The following is a 21,367-nucleotide window of genomic DNA, read 5'->3' as shown; positions in this document are numbered from 1 at the left end:
TTTTTCTGTGATACTGATATCGTATTTTGTTTTTTGAATTGCCCAACAATGACATGTAAAGACATCCAATCTAAGGTAGTCTAACTGAAGTAGACTTGAATTATATTGTACTCCTGATGACATTTTAAGGTGTATTCACATCAAGCGTATGTATAATATATGTATTGGGAATGTCTTTACACAACTTACTCACCACTGAAGTTCACACTGACAACACTACAAGTTTACAATATTTCAATTTTATTTCAAATTCATCCAAAGTACCTTGTTCATTTTCTCATGTAATTATCACATATTGCTAAAATACATTTTAGTGGGGTCAAAGAGCTACAGCAGCTTCCCTGGTTTGTTGGTTGTTCTTTTTTTTTCTTTTCTACTTTTTATTCATCGTAGTAAATTAAAATGGCAGAAATTAGGTTTGTAGAACTATAGTGCAAGCTGTCTTAATCACACCATGATCACTGATTATTTCAGTTGTGTAGAAACAGAAAATCGTCATATTGTGCAGAGGCAGTTAGTGGTGAAGGTAAATGACAGAAACAGGGTGTGCTAGTGGCTAGCTTTCTCTAAGTTACACCTTGTGAATGACCCAGTTATGATAGCTTCTCAATATGTCTCCATTCTCTATATATTTCTTGACTAAGCATATTCACCACCCACATAGGAGAACTACTTTCCTTGCTTTAGTCCCACCCATTTTTTTTTACTTCCAAACATACAGCATATGTCAAATTGGTGTGAATTACCATGTTAAACACAAAAAAATTTATGAGCTTTGTTTATTTTATGTTCATTAGATAAGATCCGTGTAGCACCATCAAGTTTGAGACCCAATTTTCAAACTTAAACAAACAAAATTAACTTAAACAAAATTAATTTTATCCCCTTATGGACTTTTTCATTCTTTTGCATTCACACTGTGAACAACACCATCAATAATTCAAATCCAAGAAATGTCAATGTAAAATGACAGTAAACATCAAAGCAGAGAAAATATAATGAAATGTGTAATGACATGTTTTCCTTTGCTGAAAGGAAATTCAGTCACTGGATGGAGTGCCACACTTTCAGGACCATGTGCTGTTATATGACCAGCAGACTTCAGCAGACTGGCCAGCATTGGCACTGCCTCAGGTGGCAGTTTCCACAACGGCCACTTTAAACTGTGAACTCAGTCAAGTCAATTGGGAAACCTCCAGCATTCCTCTTAAAAGAGACATTTCTCATTATTTTTAGTGGCTTGGTTCATACGTCTAAATGAGAATTACTGAACTGTTAAGGGGCTTTTAATGCTCTAAGTCATAGTTTCTGAATGGGTTTACTTGATTGACAGGTGTTTCAGCTGATCATATTCAGGTGCCAGTCATTGCCCACATTTGTCATGTTTCGACTTTCTGCTTTGTGGTTAACCCAAACCCAGTCTTTGTAGTCTATGTCTGAGACCCATAGCCAAAGTTTTATTTTTTTATATATTCCAGATGGCAATGTCCCAGCAAGATGTACAGTCATTGGTTAGATTACGACACAGGAGATTACAGCTGATCAGCCAACAGAAAAAACACACTGGACTTTAAAAGCTTGCAGCCCAAACTGGAAGTTGTTTTACTGGTGGTTTCATTTGGTGTTTGTAAACTAAGAGGGCCCTTTGTACTGGCTTCCAGGGAGCTGCTGTCTGATTGATGGCTTTGAGCCTGCAGCATCACCCAGCTTTCTCCAAACCACCTGAGAAGAAGAAATAATTCTGCGTCAGACAGATATTTTTGTTGTATGACTTCACACAGTAAGACTCAATCAATCATTCAATTCATCTTCTATTATTTGTCTGTTTACTGGGCTGCTGGAGCCAATCCCACATTGGATAAGGGCAGTGCACACCCTGGAGAGATCACCAGTCCATTGCAGAGCCAACGATGGATAAAGACAAAGAACCACTTACACTCAGATCAACGGGCAATTTAGTCACCAATTAGCTCAAAGATGCATGTCTTTGGACTTGAGAGGAAACTGGAGTACCCCAAGGAAACCCATGCAGGCATTTGGAGAACATGGAAACTCCACACAGAAAGATTCCAAAAAAAAAAAAAAAAAAGCTCATGCTTTTTTAAAATTGTCAACCTCTGCAAACAAATGAAGACCTTAATTCCTCCAATCTCAACACAGATAAATCACATGTAGCACTGAGTCTAGAATCTTCAGCTTGGTCACATTTTAGTTGCACTGGAAAATATTTCTTTTGCACTGAAAAATGTTTTACAACAGTGATGCTGTAATGTGTAACCATCATAATATTGACTGATGTGTCTCCATATACTGAGCAGAGGATCAGACAATAAGAATGAAACCATTTCCTTTCCTTAGCCTTCAGAGCTATAAGTTGAAGGAAGGAGAGAAGTTCATCCTGAAATGTCACACGTACATTGCACATTTCTCTGACAATGGCCTTCTCCTTCTCACTGAGGCCTTCATCATAATCCTGTGAGCTCTGAATGGCCAGCTTTTCATTGACCTCCAGCACCTACAAACAAACACAAACACATACAAATAATTAAGAAATGCTTCACCTTGCCACTGGAGGGCAGCAGGTGACTTTTATACCTGCAGACTTGCTTTCTCTAAGGGAATCTACAGCACAACCAACTTTAGTGTTGTAAAGTATGTGTTCTATGTTATTTTATACTTCTCTACTAATTTAAGCTGACAGCTAAAGTTACTGTTCCAGATGAACGGAAGTTTTATGATCTATATCATAATGTCACTGTTTTAGTATACATACATTGTGTATGTTGTCCTGCAGGAGAAGGGTTTCTGCATGATAAAGAGAAAATCCCTTTCGCAATGTTTTCATGTCCCCTCCATTAGACTACGAGAGAAAGAGAGAAAGAGAGAAAGAGAATAGGAGATTTTACATCCTGGATTCACAAAAAAATAAACCAAGGGAAAGATGCAGTACTAAGAAAGACTTTACCTCACATTTTTATCATAGGGACACCGCGTTACACTGTGAGAACCTTTGTTTTATTTCATTCATTAAAAATGTTCAAGTACCTTGATACAGTATTAGTGGACTGCAGCCAGAGTCAAGCCCGCTGATGAGGATTGTTGTGTGTGAAATAATGACAGCATTTAATTACCTGTGACAGCAGCTCCTTGTTTTCGTCCTCCAGCATCCTCACCTTGTTCTTCAGCTGTCTGATGTATGCAGCTGATGCATCTACACCAGGAAAAACAAAAGAAAAGGTCGACGTCTTGAGGAGAGAAATGTCAATATAACTAAAGGCTTTTATCCATCTATCCATCTTCCACCGCTTTTCCATTTCCAGGTTCCCAGCTCACTCTGGGCAAGGTTGGGGTACACCCTGGATAGGTCACCAGTCTATCGCAGGACCAACACACAGAGACAGATAGAGACAACAACCACTCACACTCACACTCAGACCTACGGACAATTTAGAGTCACCAATTAACCCAAACATGCATGTCTTTTGAGGGTCTTGGGAGAAAACAGGAGTACCCTTGCGTCATATCATAACAAAGTTACATCAAGGCACTTTACACATAGAGCAGGTCCAGACCAAACTCTTTATGGAGTTCTTAAAGAGACCCAACATATCCCTTCAAGAGGAAGCCCTTGGTGACAGTGGCAAGGTAAAACTTCCTCTAAGAGGAAACCTCAGGCAGAAATAGGCTCAGGCAGGCTTTGAATACAACACACGCGTGAACATATACACACTAACTTTTTCTGCTCTAAGTCTGAATGAGGGTTTTCTCTTACTGAGTGGACACAGGTTGTGAAGGAAAGCAGAAAGGGAAGGTGTGCTAGGGGCATAAGCCTCTTTGCTACCTTGTGATTTCTGTTCAAAACAACCTTTGTGTAACTATTTTGCCTGCAGCTAGTTTACCCCTCACAGCTGTACACACATCCAACCCATGAATGCAAATGAATTTGAAAACTATTACTGTCAGTGAAACATAATACTCATATTACTATAATAATATTGGTACAAATTTTTCATAGAGCTTAGCTTTTATGTGGTATTGTGTTTCTATTGGCCCTTTGCTTTTGTAACTTTGTGTGTGCAAATGTGCTTTTGTATGGTATTTACTCCCTCGAAATATTCATATGTATATTGAAGTGTATTGCAGTGAAATATTGACGTATTAATTTTTATTCCTCCCTATTTCTGTCTGTCAAGGTCCATGTAGGGAGAGTCAGAACCCAGATGCAGAGTAATTACATCTGATTTATTGTAACAAAAATTCACCTTGCGGGAAAAATACAGAATATGCAAAATACAACTGAAAATCACCACAAGGGGCAAGTAACAAAGAAACACAAAATCACCATGAAGGGAATACTCACAAAATTAACTAAAGGTGTCCAGGAGAGAACTCACTGATGAAAAAAAACAAAAAACAAAAAAAACTCAATTCTATTTCTCAGAAAATAACTGGAGACACAAGACGTAGGCGATGAACTCAAGAGCAGGGTTCACGTAGGTAGCAAAGGGAATAGTCTGGCACTGGGAAGCGTGCAGGTGCACCTCGTGATCCCTGCTGCCGAAGGAATTGCTCCACCTACCTACACTCAACCTGCAGCAGAGGGAGAAGAGAAAGGATCAGGATCAACGATAGCACAAGAGCCGAACCATGACACTGTCCTTGTTATCCATATTTCTATTCTTTTTGCCTTCTTGTTGCACTTTGTGTTATTGCTTTTGTTTCAGTCGAAAAAACCCTTTAAGATTCTATTTGGAAATAATAGATCTTCCATAAAAACTGTTTGTCTTATTCGTGTTTGAAAACTAAAAATGAAAGATGGCTCAGCCTTGGTTCTGTCACAGGGTGGTGTTGTGTGAGGTGGAATGAGGACCCAAATGCAGGAGCCAGAAACCAGGTTGAAGTGAAAATTAATACTTTTACTTAATGAAACCAAAACTACAAAACTGAGACTGAGTGAACAAGCAGAAGCACAGGAAGACAACAGGCCGAGGGACACGGGCGGAGAGACAGGCTGAGAGAATGAGAGACAAGCAGAGGGACAGAGAGAAGCAACTACAGGCAAAAACTCAAACCCCGACACAGAAACCAAAACCATGACAGGTTCGCCCATAAAGAAATTAACCTGCGCTATCTTGAGACAATGAATACATTTGAATAAAGATAAATACAGGACAAGTGTGAAAGTAAAAGATGCCTGTTGATGACTGTTGGACTACTGTCATCCTCAGAGGGGTATACTACGAAGGAAGCTCAACAAAGCTGAAAGCTCCAACCAGACATAACGAGTGTCACGACGGTGGTTATCAACTTGATTTGTCGACCCAGGTTTACCTCATTACGCTCTGTACATGTTCACATAAAAAGGGGCATTTAGGCATCATTTGACGTCATCTCACCAGAAAAATTGTCCGATTAATTGCCGCATATTTCAGCCAAGAGGAGCAGATTATGATAATGGAGAACTATGAAGAGTTCAAACCAATAATGACAGCTAAAAGCAATATTGTTGCTGTAAACAACAACAGTGTTTGCAGTGTTAGTATAGCCGATATAATATGTATTATATATCATTATATAACTTTAATTCCCTCCCTGACATTGTCTCACAATGAAAGATAAATAGAAATCACTTAGATTAGGGCCAAATCAAAGTGAGATTTATTTGATTTGTCTTATTTGTGATAAAGTCTAAGCTATTTTCTGTCACACTGGGTGAGGTTGTCTCGTCTTGGTTTTATTTTGTCTTGTCATTTCCTGTTTTATTTTGAAATTCCTAACTCTCCTCTCGTTTCAGAACACTTGCCCTTCCTCATGTAGCCTGTGAGTCTCCCTGATTGCCATTGTTTCCACCTGTTCACCATTTCCCCCACAGCTCAGATAGTCTGATTTCCCCTTGTCTTGTGCCAGTGTGTTGTCAATTCATGACCCACACCAGTGCTACGTTCATGCCACAGTCCTCGAATTGAGTGAATTTTGGTTTGTAATTTCTATACCGGAGTTAGCCCTTTTTTCCATAGCCTTTTGTGTATCCTCTGCTCGAGTGACTTTTTGTTTGTAGATCCCTTTGGATAGATTTATGTTCATAGCTTTTGTTTCGTCGTTAAGTGATTTTGAGTTCTAGTAGCGTTTTTGCTCCTCCGCTTCGTAGCGTGAGTGAGTTTCTCTTATCTTAGTCAGGTTTTTCCTCGTGTTTGTTGTTTTTCCCCTTTTGGTTCCTCTAGTGTAGAGGTTTGTGTTTTGTTTTGTTTTTTTTTCCTTTCTTTCTTTCTTCGGGAGTGATTTAGTGTTTTTTTTTTTTTTTTTTTTCTTGCGCTTTTAGAACCTAGCGACATCTGCATTGGAGTCCCAGCCTGACACTTTCTAATTGGTGTTCTATTTGTTTTAGTGCCAGCAGTGCAAAAAGGAAGCAAATCACTCCTTTAGTGTAACGTGGATGATACACTGTAGCATGTGTTTAATATTATCTGAAACAAACAAGGAGAAAGACTGGAGGGGGCCCCTCCAACAAATTACACAGCCTCAGAGAAGCTGGCTCTTGCAAACAATGAAGGGTGGCTGATCATGGAGGGGATACAAGGTGATATTCAGTCAGAACCTGGTGCTGGAAGCTCCCAGCACCAATTCTTTGTCCAGGGTATGTATATGTGTTTTGGTGGTAAACTACTAGCTGCATATGTATTGTTTTTCAGATGAGAAAAGTCTTAATCTAAGTTACAGTTGAGGGATAAACTGTAGTGTTGCTCAAGCTGCCAGCACAAATCCTTGCTGACTCCCACACAGAGGTAACTGTCAAAATTTCCATGTACTCTTATCTTTGTTTTTGCTGTTTAATCCACTTTAATTTCTCAAACTATTCCCCAGGTGGAGATCAATGATGGCACTTTTAGTGTATTCAGATGGGATTGATATTTTAATAATCTAAATAATACATTTTAATTCATCCTTTTAAATTAGAAACAACTTTCTTGTTCATTAATCTCACAGGGAGAGGAAATTGTGCAACCCTCCTTTCAGCCTGTGGCCTCCACCTCTAGACCCACAGAAGGGGGGGGGGGACAAGGGGTAAGGGTTTTATCATTTCAGTCCTATGTCAACTTTTTTAAAACAATCCTTACCAAGAACACATAAGTGAATGATGAACACAGTACACCAACATAAATGAAGAGTCTGTCTCACTTATCTCCTGTTAATACATGCTGGAACAGGGAAAGTGATAAATGGTATCTAGAGCTTTATATTCAGAAAAGTTGGAAATCAAGAAATTAAAGTTTGAGTAACTGGACGATGAGAGTAAGGCACTGCAGTAAATGGTACTTTAAAATGTTTTAAGCACGAATGACATTTTGTACTGACTTCCTTTTCCCAGGAAAGGCAGACTCAAACGAATAAATAAAACATATCCTGTGAATGGTGGTTTTTTTTTTTTTTTTTTAAATTGGGTGAAAAACTGCTACTAGGGGCTGCGTTACTGTAAGTCAATGGCTTCGTTTGGTCGCATTATTTACATATGGTCAACAAGATTACATATGTAACATTCCCTCAACTAAGAATCTGTATCGTTCATAGAAAATATCGTCAGAAAACGCCAACAGATCACTCCGGTCTGGAAAAACACCCTCCCTCCGAAGAGCACCTAAGTCCACTCCATCTTCCAGAAACGGTGAGGTCGTGTTCAAGGAGAATGATCGGTGAAGGGGTAGCGCTATTTATAGCCGATTTTAAGCGTAAAGTCGGAACAAAAACTGGTCCGGAGCAGGTTATGTTCGCAGCATAAGTTACCCCGGTGATATACAGTAGACAGTTTAAAAGAGAGCCACCGTCGTGACACGTAAAAAATATGGCTTTAGGCTCAACACAGGTCGCTAACGCACTAACATCGCTTCAAAGTATATTCCTCAGGAGAGAAATTAATTCAGCTAGACTGAAAACACACACTTACATGCACAGAGATAAGGACACATTGGCACATAATCACCCTGTGCTGTATGTCATAAATTGTTGAAGCCAAGTACTGAAGGATGGTTCATTTTATATGTTCAAAGTGTAAAACATTTAAATCATATTGTATTGAAGAAGACTTGAAACTAGAGACTGAAACCATAACCCCATTAAGAAAACATTTAATTAGGTAATAGATCAAGTGAGAAGTACAGCCATTTTCACAGACTTCATTAAAATCTAACTTCTTTTTACATCCAGCTCAGTTTCCCCTGATGGTCATTAGATAGAATGCAAGTTTCACTTCTCAGACTCTAAGTCATTTTATATACAGACTATGGCCAGCTCTCAGTTGGAGAGGACTGAAATAAAATAAGGAATAAAGGAATAGATCTGACTGATCAGTCCAGTTTAAGAACATACGCAAAAAGCAGGTCACTATGCTGAGAGGCCTTAATTTGGTTACAATTGCATTTATGAAGTAGTCAAGATTTCTTAAGGCCTTACTGTTATCTTTGTAGCAAGGCAACACACAGGATGTTGAGGTAATAGGAAGTGATATCACACACAAGGAGGAGGAGGGGAGTTTACAAATCAGAGACACCTGAGCTGGAAAATGAGGAGGAAGTTCAAACAAAGGAGAACAAAGGATGCTGAAGCAAAAAGGAAGTGTGAGAAGTGAGACAATGGAAGGAAGGAAAAAGGAAACCAGAACTAAGGAAAAAAACACTAAATAATCAGAGTGAACTGGAAGTGGCACAGCAAAGAACCTTGTAAAGGAGAAAAGGATTGGGCTCCACAGAACAGACAGTCTCAGACCTGTCTGGAACCTGCAAAAACCCACTCTCGGATCAGGTTGACTGTTGTTCTCCCTCAGATAAGTCCCTTCTTCCCCCCCTTACTCTCCCGGCTTCTCCCTCTGGCTGCGGAATTCACATTCTCGCTCCCTTTCTACCTCCCTTAAATAACCCATCTCAAAACTTTCCTCTCTGACTTCCATTACTTCCAGACATTCATCTACACACACATACACTTATGAACTGAACTGAACTGAACTGAACTGGATCCTACACTCAACTACACATCCACATACACACTCTCAAATACTCCCTTATGAACTGAACTTCAAATATTGATTATCTTATTGGACTGTTGTTTAGGATTTTTGTTTGAAAATCAACTTTTGTTGCATGCTCTTAAATTGGTTGTAAATTTGACCTGGAGTTAAATTGTTTGATATATTTTGTTGGAATTTGACTTATTCTCAGAAAATTAAGTTGTAAATATTCATTGTTGACTTAAAAGAAATGTTTACCCCGAACTGATTTTTGGTTTCTGTGTGGCCCAAGTTCTGTAGGGAGGTAAAAGCTTGGTCTCTTTCTTACCTCTACAACATATATAAAGTTATGTCAAAATAATATTTGAAATAAATTATTTTTGACAGTGTAACTTCTGTCTGGGGCCCAACATCCTTATTTTATGTGTTTTCGAGAGGTGTCCTTCCGCTACATCTTAAAAGCTGGTAACTTCAGGAAAGTACATTTGTATTGTTATTAATTGGGCTCAATTGTACCAAAAATCAACCCTGTAATAGGTCATTTTCTCTTCCTTTGGGTAAATCCAGACAGTGCTGATATGGCAAATCTCCCTATCTCTCTCTAACACACACACACACACACACACACACACACACACACACAAACATGAACACAAGAGAGGAGACAATGCCGCCAAAATAAAGGACATACTTGAATTACAGTCAGTCAGCAGACAGCATCTGTCTGTTCTTCTGTTGACAACACAGGGAAGAATTCAGTAAAATCTCTTCTTGGTTATTGAACCATGCTTTTATTATTTATTTGCACTTAATTGACTAAGAGAAAGTGTATTATTTTCAAGATCAGCAAAAACACATACCTTCTAAAAGCAGCTTTTAGAATGACTGTATGTAAAGATTGATGCCATGCCAGCTGCCTGAAAATAAAATCAATGCATCTCAGTTGCCCCCTGGTTTTCAATGTTTGGAGAGGTCTGTCTGCAGACTTCAGGACAAAGGTGTGACTCATGTTACAAAAAAAGCTATGTGCTATGCCCAACACCGGTTTGAATTATCACTCAACTCATTCACTAACTCACTCGATCTCGTCAGCTGTGTGTTGGGTGTGGGCTGGATCTTTTGCTACATGTTGTCCCTTGTTCCTCTTGATTCTTGGTGTTCTCTCACTTTTTCTATTGGAATAACGGCAAAAACGGCCAAAACGTTTTTTGTTTTTTCTTTTCAGAGCATTTTAGAGCATCATTGCATCACTTTCTCTGTCACACTTTTTCATTACCTTTGTCAGAAGAGAAGAGAAAGAAATTACAATTATCAATTATAATTCCAATACAGCTTTGCAATATTACAGAGAAGGTGTGATGGATGATCCAGTTTGACTTAGACAACTTAATCTTGCCATCTGGTTGTGATAGAATGCCAAGTAATATTTCTGGTCTGGAGCCACCCTGAAACGATGCTGGTGGAACTGGTTGCTTGTTCAGCTGTACCAGACGTTTACTTTGCTGTGCATGTGGATATTAAAAAGCCTCAGAAGTTGTCTTTGTGGGGGACACTGAAATATCTGTTTCAACAAAATCCTTGCAGGGGTTGATATGGAATGACGAGGTTCATGACAGCATGGGTCAGAGCAGATCTGATAACAATTTGACTGAGACAATTTCCTTTGACCATGAAGGTGTTTTTGCCTGAGTCACACAGAATAACCATTTCTATTATGTTAGATAATTAATGATGCAGGCTGTGATGTATTAGTTGCATATGTCTATTCTGGTTATTATCCCTGGGTGCCACCGGAGGGCGATAGTGTTTCTTGTATGCAGTAATGCGGTTCTTTTGGGTTGTCTTGCCGCTGGCAGTGTCAAAAAAGTTCCCGAATTGCAGCACAGTAAGCATCGACTCACTCCCATTATTATTATATTGGTTATGGCCAGAAGTATAGTTTTATACATAGTAACACAGGCTATGTAAGCATACACAGGATGAATAATTGTTTCTTATTTGTCTGATAATGGAAAATGAATCAAAAAAGAAAAAAAAAAGCTAAAGGTGTCTGGATTTGAATAACACTGAACAAAATAGATAAATTTGACCATGGATGGATTATGTTACAGTAGGCTCTCAGAAACAAACACAACAGGATCAACAATCCTCAAAGCATATTACCCAGAGAGAACAGAGCTTCAAACTTGAAAAGAGACTCACTGCTATCCAAAGCTTCGTATTGCAGCAGAGCTACCCTAAACTGATATTGAATGCTGAATGACACAGTACTCTGCAGAGAAGGAAAAACGCAGAAACAAAGAAATAGGTTGAATTTGGTCCACATACCCTCAATCCAGATAACCAGATCATCCCAGCTGACCTTTTATGTTTCTTTTCATTCAACCTAACAGGATTGTTAGTATATTCCCCAATCTCAGCAATTTCTGGAGAGTAGATTTTCATCAGAGCTGGCAGACAAAATGAATGGAGATACAATAGAAAGAGATTAAAATGAAGTATGTATATGCTTTTAAAGCTGACATTTGGTCCAAAATCTTTATGAATGAATGATAAATGTGACATCTTAAATCCTCCCATTTTCTCAAAGTAGCTGCATTCTATTGCTAATATGATGTATTAACAATCAGCAATAGCTGTTACATGAACTAAAAAAATATTTAAAAGGCCAGACTACAGCTGAAAGAACATTTACAGACCTCCATTGAGGCTGAGTTCACAAAAGAGGTGACCTATGACGTGATTGTTAATGCATTTCATCAGGCTGGGACCAGCAGCCTGCACATAAACATAATGAATGATTGATAATGAAATGATTGGATGATTGTGAGCCAGAGAGAGTTGTTTGGGTCAGTTGTGCAGAGTGAGTCTTTAAAGCCCATTGTCAGCCACACAATACTATGAGACAGATGGCCAGGGCACAGAAGGCGCATAAACACAAACACACACATCCACTATGCACCCTTGTTTGATGTGATGTACACACGACCATTTATAACAAATGCAAGTAGCCACGATCTCTTGGCCTGAAAATGAAGCAAGCAAAGAATGTGATATCTAAAGCCTGTTGTTCTACTGTATCTATTCAGCAGCTTCTTTAAGTGCAGACTGAGGCTTATAGATAAGACACATGAGTAAGCTTGGGGGATTAAGAAATTGCATAAGATTAAATAGCAACTGGTTGGTTTAACATGTGTAAATGAGTCTGGAGGGATTTGAAAGTGATGCCAACAGAAAATGTAACAGATTTGTGGCATGACAGTCTCAAATCTTAAAACATGAAGGAGCTTAGCTTTTGATTTACATGTATTGGCCATAACATTATGACCACTGACAGGCAACATGAACAACAGTGGCTATATAGTTGCCATGGCAGATCTCAGAGAGTGAGACATATTAGGTAGGAGGTGAATATTGAACACTGGAGTTGAAACATGAACAAATTGTTACATTACATTTCATCACTCAAGCTGACCTGTTCATGACATACAGTTGGAAATGAAGTAATACATACCGTATTATACTACGATACTATATACTACGATAAAGGAAGTTTTAACACGCCATTCTAAAATGTTATTACTTTAAAAGCAAATGGATACTGATCCCACTATGACCACATGCTTCTCCTTTTTTCTTTTATAAATATAATGTAGCACATTTACTCAGAGGACATTATAGCATTTGTCTGAGAACAATTTTAACATTCTCTGTGATTGTGAATGTTTACAGCTGCTCTGTCAAAGGAGAAGGAGTCTTCAGACCTGAGTCAGTTCCGTATGATCTCTCTCCTGAATGTAGGGGGTAGTGATGGGAATTCTGGCTCTTTTTAGAGAACCGGCTGTTTTGGCTCAGCTCACTAAAAAGAGCTCTTTTGGCTCCCAAGAGGCTCTTCAGGTTGTTTTGTTGCTTTAATTAATTTATTCCCATTCCTCTTGGCTCAGAGGGTCGACCGGTGCATTGATAACTGCCAGGGTGGAGATGACTGCATCCTTGGACTCCAGAATCCGTTTTAGCAAAAGAAAGGTGGAGTTCCACCTTGTGATACATTCTTGTTTAAGCTTCAGCTCAGGCATGCCCATCTGTTGTTGGTAGATTTGAGCTTGTGTGTGGCTGTTGTGCTCCTGTGGAAAAATTACACTATCGCCTTGACTTTGTCCACAGCTGGCTTCATCACATTCAAAGCATCTCTTACACACAGGTTAATTGTGTGTGCAAAACATGGGCGGTGGATCCATTTTGGGATTTTAATTGACTTTGTAATATTTGCTGCATTGTCATTAACCCAGCAAACCACTTTGTTTTCCACATCCCTCTCTTTTGCCACTTTGAGCAGCTCTTCTGCAATGCAGTGTGTCTGTCGTTGAACTTAAAACAATCCAGAAGACAGGACACCATTTTATAATTTTCAAAAAAGTGACACGTAACTGACAAGAAGGATGTGGTGGTTTGGGATGTCCAGATGTCAGTTGTTAGACAGACTGTTTTGATAGGGGTAACATATGCTGTATTGCCAACTCCCCAGAACCTAAAACTCTGGGTAAATGGAGACCCGCTGTGTTCATTGTATTCAGGTACTGCAACTCTAAAGCACATCTTGTCAGGTTGTAAGGTTAGTCTGTCACAAGGACGGTATAGATGGCGACATAACCAAGTTTTAAAAAGCTTAGCTGCAAGCATTGAAGATATAGGCAGGCACATTTAGGAGGATCTAAGACAAAGAGAGTTGCAATTCAGTTTGTTCAAGAAGGAGGGAAAGTTAACAAGATAACAAGGAGGCAAGACATCTTAGAGGATGCTAGTGACTGGGAGATGCAAGTGGATTTAGGAGGAAAGTTTGTTGTTCCCCAAGAAATAGCCTGTACAAAGTTAAGGCCTGATATAGTTGTGTGGTCTAGGAGTAGAAAGAGAGTATATTTCATAGAACTGACTGTACCGTGGGAGGATTCAGTTGTAGAAACATATGAAAGGAAAAAGCTCAGGTATGAAGATCTAAGTAAGGATGCTGAGCAGCGAGGATGGAAGTTTAGGATTTGTCCAGTGGGAGTTAGGGGACAGAGCGTGAGGAAAATAGTGAAGAAAAAGTTGGATGAGGCAGTAAGATCCAGTCAATGGATTTGGATTAGAAGAAGTAATAGTAGTTGGGGGGCCCAGCTGGGGGAGCTCTCAAGATAGAAAGGCTTGTGGGAGAAGCAGAGGAAGAAATCCAGGAAGAGGAAGTGTATTTAAGTGGAGGGTGTGGCCTGTTTGAATTTCTTTGAGACCATGCGGTTACTCCAGGTGAGTTGGCCTGTATTGGTTTGATTTGACTTGTGCTCTCTCTCTGATTATTGGACTGTTCAGGGGAGTTTGTTTGCTGAATCTGCTATTGTAGCTTGTCCTCCACCTCCTGCACCCTCTATACTTTCATGCCCACTACTTGAATCAGGGTCTGTATCCCATCCCTACTTTTATCTCCACCTCTTCTATTTCTCCCCCCTACCTCAACCAGGGTCTGTATCCCCACTGGTGCAGTTGGTGAGAGGTCAGAGGAGTTGATGGTCGTGTAGTTTGAGATATTTGTCTTGACGTGAGGAGTAGTGATGGCTGGCATTAGGGGGGTGACTCTGGGACGCCAGTGATCACTGTCTAGCCTCCTGGAGGTTTTGTGGGACTACCTAGACGAAACACTGGTGAAAGGAGGTTCCCACCTGAAGACATGTTAGCTATCACTGCAGGGCGAAAGTTTGTTTTTAGGTAGTTAGCCACTGAGTCTAGTCCATTTTTTATTATTATTTTTTTTTGTATGACATTTTTCCTATGTTTACTCTGAATGTAATTGTGGAGAATTTCTTCTTTCTTCTTCAGGGTGTGTCAACTTTTTATGAGATTAATGCACAGTACATCTTACAGTGAAATGTTTTATTTTTTCAGTGCGTGTCTGTGACCATCTCCAGGAGGCTAGTTTGTTGTTCTTTATCAAGTAAGATTACATTTGTGAGGCAGGGAGGGCAGTGCTAAACTAACAAATAAGTGATTTGTGTGTTGATCCCTGGAGATGTGGGAGTCCAAACAGAGGAGCCAAGTTAAAGAAATGCAGATAGTGGATACAGTGATAGGTTGAGAGAAGAGCTCAGCCCATTTTGGTGGGATTCGTCAATTCTTTGTGATGTGAGCTGGCACAAGGTGGTAAATGAAAATAGACATGCATGTCAGCATTTACTAAATATACCTGAGACTATCTCCATACCCAGAGTTGGAAAAGGGGTCATTGTGGACATCATTCAAAAAGGGAGCTGATATTTTGAAACAACAGGATTGGGTTCTGAGTTTGAACTCCAGACCTGATATGATGGCTAGCTGGATGGATGGTCATATAACACCAGGCTCTGAGAGTTGGGCTGCATTGTCCAGACTGTCTTTCTCTGTTGGTGGAAAGTTACTCAAATTCAAAATCTGAGATCATTTATTCTGGATGAAATTAATATGCATAAGTTAGGAGCCTGAAGAACCACCAGACTGGGCTTTGTATGTGAAAACCATAGACTATACAAAGGAAAAACAGATACTCAAAAAAGCACATACATTTTATTTGTTCCACATTTAAAGTCAAAGAGGCTACTATGCTTATTGCCCATGCAACCTAATGAAGCTTCCTCACTGATCCTGGTAGGTGACTTAGGCTCTTCCCTAGATACTGGACAGAACAGCACACCATTATTGTTTCCTCAACACGCCAACTTCTTACATTGTTTTCAGGCCATTATAATTCCTGCAATGTGGGAATTCCTGACCAGTTGGCTTTTCTCCTTTGGTACAAGGCCAGGGCTCATCTTTACAGCAGGCGTGAACTCCTTTTCAGCAGAGCAGCACTGAATGAGTGTTGATCTGCTGCTTTTAAATAGTTCTACATGAAAATGAAGCTACATCAGTAGCAGATGTTTGAGCTCAAGCTAATGGACATCAAATGTTTCTGCATTTCTGTTCCTGATTCTCATCATTGTCATTTAATTGAAAGATAAAATGACTAATCACTCTCACAGAAGTCTCAAGTCAGATGATATATGAATATCGTGCAGTGCCAAATCAAATCCCATTACTTTTGTTCAGTCATTTTAATCTTCTACCGCTTATTTATTTCAAGTCATGGGGGGGGCTGGAGCAGATCCCAGATTGGGTGAGGCCAGGGTATACCCTGGACAGGTCGCCAGCCCATCACAGGGCAAACAAACAGATACCTACTCACACTCAGACCTAGGGGGAAATTTAGAGTCACCAGTTTACCTAGATATGCATGTCTTTGGACAGTGGGAGGAAACTGAAGTACCTGGAGGAACCCCACATAAGCACGGGAAGAGCATGCAAACTTCCCAGACTCCAGGCCCAGAAACCGAACCAACGACCCCCTGTACTTGTGGGGCAACAGCGCTAACCACTATGCGACATGTTTTTTTTTTTTTTTTTTTCTCACCCCCCAGATACAGTTGCTAAAGAAAAGGCCAAAGTGAACTAATAACAATTACTAGTAATCTATATCTGCATTAGCCTTCAAGAGTGGACCCCCTAGTAAACATGTCTTTCAGCATGAGTGTGAAGAGTTGTATGTATCTATATTTCTCTGGGTTCTGCAGCTTTCTAATTGGTCCTGTCCAAGGTGGGAAATGTAAGCTGGGATTGGCTACACACAACACCCCTTGTGACTCTGACAGAGAAGAGGTGTAGATAATGAGATGAGACAAAGTTATGTTAACAATAATTTGACACACATGCTTGGCAAAGGTGCTGTCCCACAGTAAAGTTTCAAACAGGACTGCCAGAACAAAGACGTGACACAACTCATTTTGCTAATCCTCATAGTTTTAGTTTCGTTTTTCCAGACCTTAACCACTTTTGCTGTGGCATGTTTGTTGGAAAACATCATGTGGAAGAACAAGCCACAATTTCCCCCACACAGGATATGTGACAAAGCAGCAAATGCTGAGCCAACAATGATCTTCCTACCCTTCGATTTTGAATTCACAGCTGCTTAAGTCTGCAACTTAAATATATCAATCAGGCTGGTTTTCTGGCTAAACACAAACATGACTGTCCATCCATCCTGTTTGTGGATGTGTGCGGGTGTTTGTGCCTGTGTGTGACAGAGACAGAGGTAGACCTAAGCTAAGAAAATTTTCACCCTAAGATTCAACCAAGTTAAACACTAGCATCCACACATAGACATTCCACTGACTCGGACGTTTGCCTTGCCCCTTGATCAGCGGACAGTGGAGTCTGTGTAACAGCATTAATATCCCATAGTGTGTTCAAACCTTTTCATAGCTGCACACATACACATACAGACACACACACTCTAAGACTTTCCCATGCAGCCTCATTATCATAACATGTTCTCTATCTTAATCGCACGCTGTAACTCCCCTCTCCCCTCTCACTCTCTCACACACACACACAGATACACATACACATACTGAGATATGTTAAAGTTTAAAAGAAATTGGTGTCTTTACAAAACAGGAAGAAGTGAAAAGTCATTCAATTTTCATTTAGCTGAACTGGAAAACAAGTGCACATATGAAGTGATTATCAAAGATCTCATCAGTTGTAACATTCCCTAATATCAGTGGTCTCTTTCAGCATGATAATGCGCCCTGTCACACTGCAACAATGGTTCAGGAAGTAGTTGAGGAACAGTAACCAGTTCAAGGTGTAGATTTGGCTCCAAATCTAAACTAAAATTATTTCTTGCGAATGTCTTGGTTCAGATACCACAGCTCATCTTCAGAGCTTGTGAAGTCCAGCCCTCATCAAGCAGAGCTTTTCAGCAGCAAATGGAAGAAAAGCAATATTAGGCAGGTGGTTATAATGCTATGACTGGTCAGTGTATATAAATTAATTGTGGGCTGATTAGAGACTGTATAAATCCATGGTTTGGAAAGTTTATCGACAAAATCACAATATACCATAAAGTTCAAATTTGTTCTTAGTGCAATTAAAGGACAGAAAGGAAGTCAGAAAATTGTCATAAAGAAAGACTGCAGGGAGGAAGTCAAAAGGTAAATGTCAGCCAGTGGGTAAAGGTGGAAGGACGCACAAGGATACAAAGTCCACAGGCCATAAATAAGTGTACACTCAACATACTCAAATGTTACAATCATTGAGTCTTGATGTGTGTTTTTTTTTTTTTTTTTTTTTTATTGAAGCATTTGACATAATTTTCTCATATTAACTGAAGTGATTTGAGGCATAAGATCAAATGTTCATATCAATACCAGTTACCTTCATACATATATTTTGCCAGAGCTATTTCTTGCCAAAACCTAACCATGCAAGGTATATGAGCCCCCAGTCTCTGATGTCAAAGTTCCTCTCTATGAACTCTGGACACTACAACTGTCATCCATATCATATAGAAGTGGATGGATGCAGACATTGAAATGGACAAATGTTGAATCTGTTTCCAGGTTGTTCCAGGGTGTTATGTGCTATGTTGACTTGTGTGAATGTTTCATGCTACCCACCCAACCCCCCAAACCCCCAAAAAATGCATGACTAACTAAAAAGAATGACAGGGCAGATTACCTTTATAGGTGTGAGGGGTTCATCTGATCTGTGTGCTCTTTGGTTGCCTATGCGTTAGTGTATACAGAGGAACAGAGTGAGACCACTCACTTGGGGCTCCATCATCTTAAAGATATGTGGTAAATAGGAAATGTGAGGTATTTGAGCATTAACATGAAAACATGAAATCTGTACTTTGGCGTCAGGGACCGAATCGATCATCTGTTGAAAGTAGACTATAGTTGCTAAGAATTTATTTAATTTTCTTTCTATGGGGGTGTTACAGATACAGGTTGGTGTAGGTCAGACATTTCAAGAACACACAAAAGTGTGTAAAAGCATCTTGATGTTTGAACTAAGAAAGAACTATAAATATTATGTTTGTCTCTTCAGGACTTCCACGACTGCTATCACTCGTTCCTCTCAGGCAGATCTAAATTAAGTTTGCTTTTACTTTTACTCCAGATTCACATGGACATTCAGTCATGTCACATAACAAAGCACAAATCATAAGCAAATATAAACAATTACGGCCAATGTGCAAATGTAAGGAGGCAGTTGCTACCTGTCCCCTTGGGCTCACATATACAGTATTTTAGTACACCTGAATTCACATTAAAGTGTTGTCAGGGTTTTCTGTGTCTGTATCGGACATTGGAACAGTATGAAATAGTGATTTAAACCTGGCCCATTGAGATGTCACTCCAAAACCATTTCCAAGTTCATGCGATAAAAAGTATTGAATATGACTGGGTTTCCATCCAGTGACCTCAGGGACTGAGTTTTTGCATTCTGAACATATGTATGTGTCTGGAAAAAAAAAACTATTTACTGCAATATCAATACTTAACGTAAGTGCATTTTATTTCTTTTGGTTTCCTTTGTGCTTGTTACAACCTGCACGTTGGTCAGTCCATGGACACTGGGGTTTTTTTAATTGATCAATTATTGAAATTGAAACATCCATCCATGGAGCCAATCCCAGCCAAACCTTCTTCCTGTGATGCAGAGGTGCTAACCTATGCACATGACCAAACAGATGATTTTATATCATACTATGTATGCGTTAGACCTACAGTTAAGCAGATTTTGCTACTTCAGGCTTATTTATTTATTTAGCCATTATATTCAGATATCAGAGCTGGTTTGTTCACCCATTTCACAGGATAATAAGCCACTTCACTGATAGTTTCTGAGAAACTAAGAGAATATAATTAAATGGAAAATATATATTTGACATTACCTTCATATTTTCAAGCATGCATAAATAATTCCTATCTGCATGTTGTAGATATTCAAAAATGTAAAATATAAAATTTCTCTGATCAAAGAAACTGACATTTAACGCTGATGAAAGCTTGATTTAAAACAGCTTAAATCACATTTACCAAAATTCTTTATTTCATTGATGAACATGCCCTCACATTTACAACAGCACCAACCCTCCTCTACCATAACTTTCCTCTTTCACTTCATCATTATCATCATCGTCTATCTTTGCCTTTGCCCCTCACTCCAAGGCTTATCCTGAGTTTCTCTTCTTCAGCATCAGCACAGAGGCATGTGTCGCACACAGGCCTGTGTCTCTCAGGTGCAGATATGGAAGCCATTGTCCAACATTATTCCATTTATACTGAGAGGACACAGACAAATATGTTCTCGTAAGTTAACACATTTCCGATGAGGGAAGTGTTATGTGAGGAAGCATCAGAAATGAGAAAACAATAGTCTGGTTTCGTGGATGCAGTGAAAATGTTTGCCTAAATTGTAGGGACAAAAAAGAACTGTCCACAGACCGAATACATCATTACCAGAGGCCCAGACGACAAAACTTCCCAGACATCACCACAGAGACCCCGATCATCACTCACCACCGAGCCCGGTGCCTCTTGGGAAGTAGTCTGTAGACAGATCGTCTATAGACCTCCCCAGGGATCCCATTTTCCCCTCGGCTGCCTTGTGCGGGTGACTGTACGGATGGTGGTCGGGACTCCCCACGCTCCCAGCACTGGAGGTGCTACTGCCATCCCCGATGTCCCGTACCGTTACTGACGCGTTCAGGTTGCTCAGGCTGCTGGACTGGCTGTCGATGGAGCTCCGGCAGCCGGCTCCATTCCTCTCCTCGTCCAACATGAGGACGATCTCCTTCAATTCCGTGTTCTCCGTCCTCAGGGCTTCCTGGCTGGCCTCCAGCTCATTCAGCTTTTGTTGGTACAGTCCTACGTCTTTCGACAGGACGCTGGCCGTGTAGCGGCTGAACCGCTGCCACTCGCGGGACACCTTCTTCCCCTTCTGCCGGTCGTCGTCCAGGAAGCAGCACAGCTCTCGGAGTTCCTGGTTGTCCTCCTGCAGCTTTTGGTTGACCTGTTTTAGATTCCGGATCTCGCGGAGGTGGACCTGCAGTCTCCGGTTCACGTCCTTAATCATGTTTCCGTGCTCCAGCATCAGGTCCATGTTGCGGCTATCCAGCCTCCTTAGCCTCCGGATCAGATCTTCTTTCCCCAGAATCAGTAGCTCCTCGTTGGACAACTGTCCCACATCTGCCCTGCCCTGGCCCTCCATGCTCCAGCTGTTTCTAATTTGACTCTAATACACCGGCCAAGTTAGGCGATTATGAAAACCATATGCATGATTGACACCGGGCTACGGAGACCGATCCTAAGCCGACAATGGCCCAGCTGGCCCCAAATGGGACTGGGCAGCTTTTCACCCAGTAATCCACGAAATAAAGGGCAGAAGAACACCCCGTAAGCCTCTGTAAGACAGTGAGCGCAGCAGGAGCCTGGAACGAGAGAGAGAAAGAGAGAGCGAGAGAGTCAGCTGATCTCACCTCTA

At 40.3% G+C, this 21,367-nt stretch overlaps 1 protein-coding gene across 1 annotated transcript; it reads right to left on the bottom strand.

Moving 5' to 3' along the window:
- Positions 1-280: 280 nt before the first annotated feature.
- Positions 281-21,309, bottom strand: ccdc85ca (coiled-coil domain containing 85C, a). Its single transcript, XM_029493790.1, has 5 exons — positions 20,404-21,309; positions 3,132-3,211; positions 2,774-2,860; positions 2,417-2,515; positions 281-1,722 (listed from the first exon to the last, which is right to left on the bottom strand). Exons 1-5 carry the CDS (start codon positions 21,092-21,094, stop codon positions 1,633-1,635), a joined length of 1,047 nt encoding a protein of 348 aa, XP_029349650.1. The 5' UTR covers positions 21,095-21,309; the 3' UTR covers positions 281-1,632.
- Between the last annotated feature and the right edge of the window lie 58 nt (positions 21,310-21,367).

Source organism: Echeneis naucrates, chromosome 22 (assembly GCF_900963305.1).
Source record: "Echeneis naucrates chromosome 22, fEcheNa1.1, whole genome shotgun sequence".
Classification (NCBI taxonomy): domain Eukaryota; kingdom Metazoa; phylum Chordata; class Actinopteri; order Carangiformes; family Echeneidae; genus Echeneis; species Echeneis naucrates.
The sequence above is the reverse complement of the archived record's forward strand: the minus strand, read 5'-3'. Positions and strand labels throughout refer to the sequence as shown.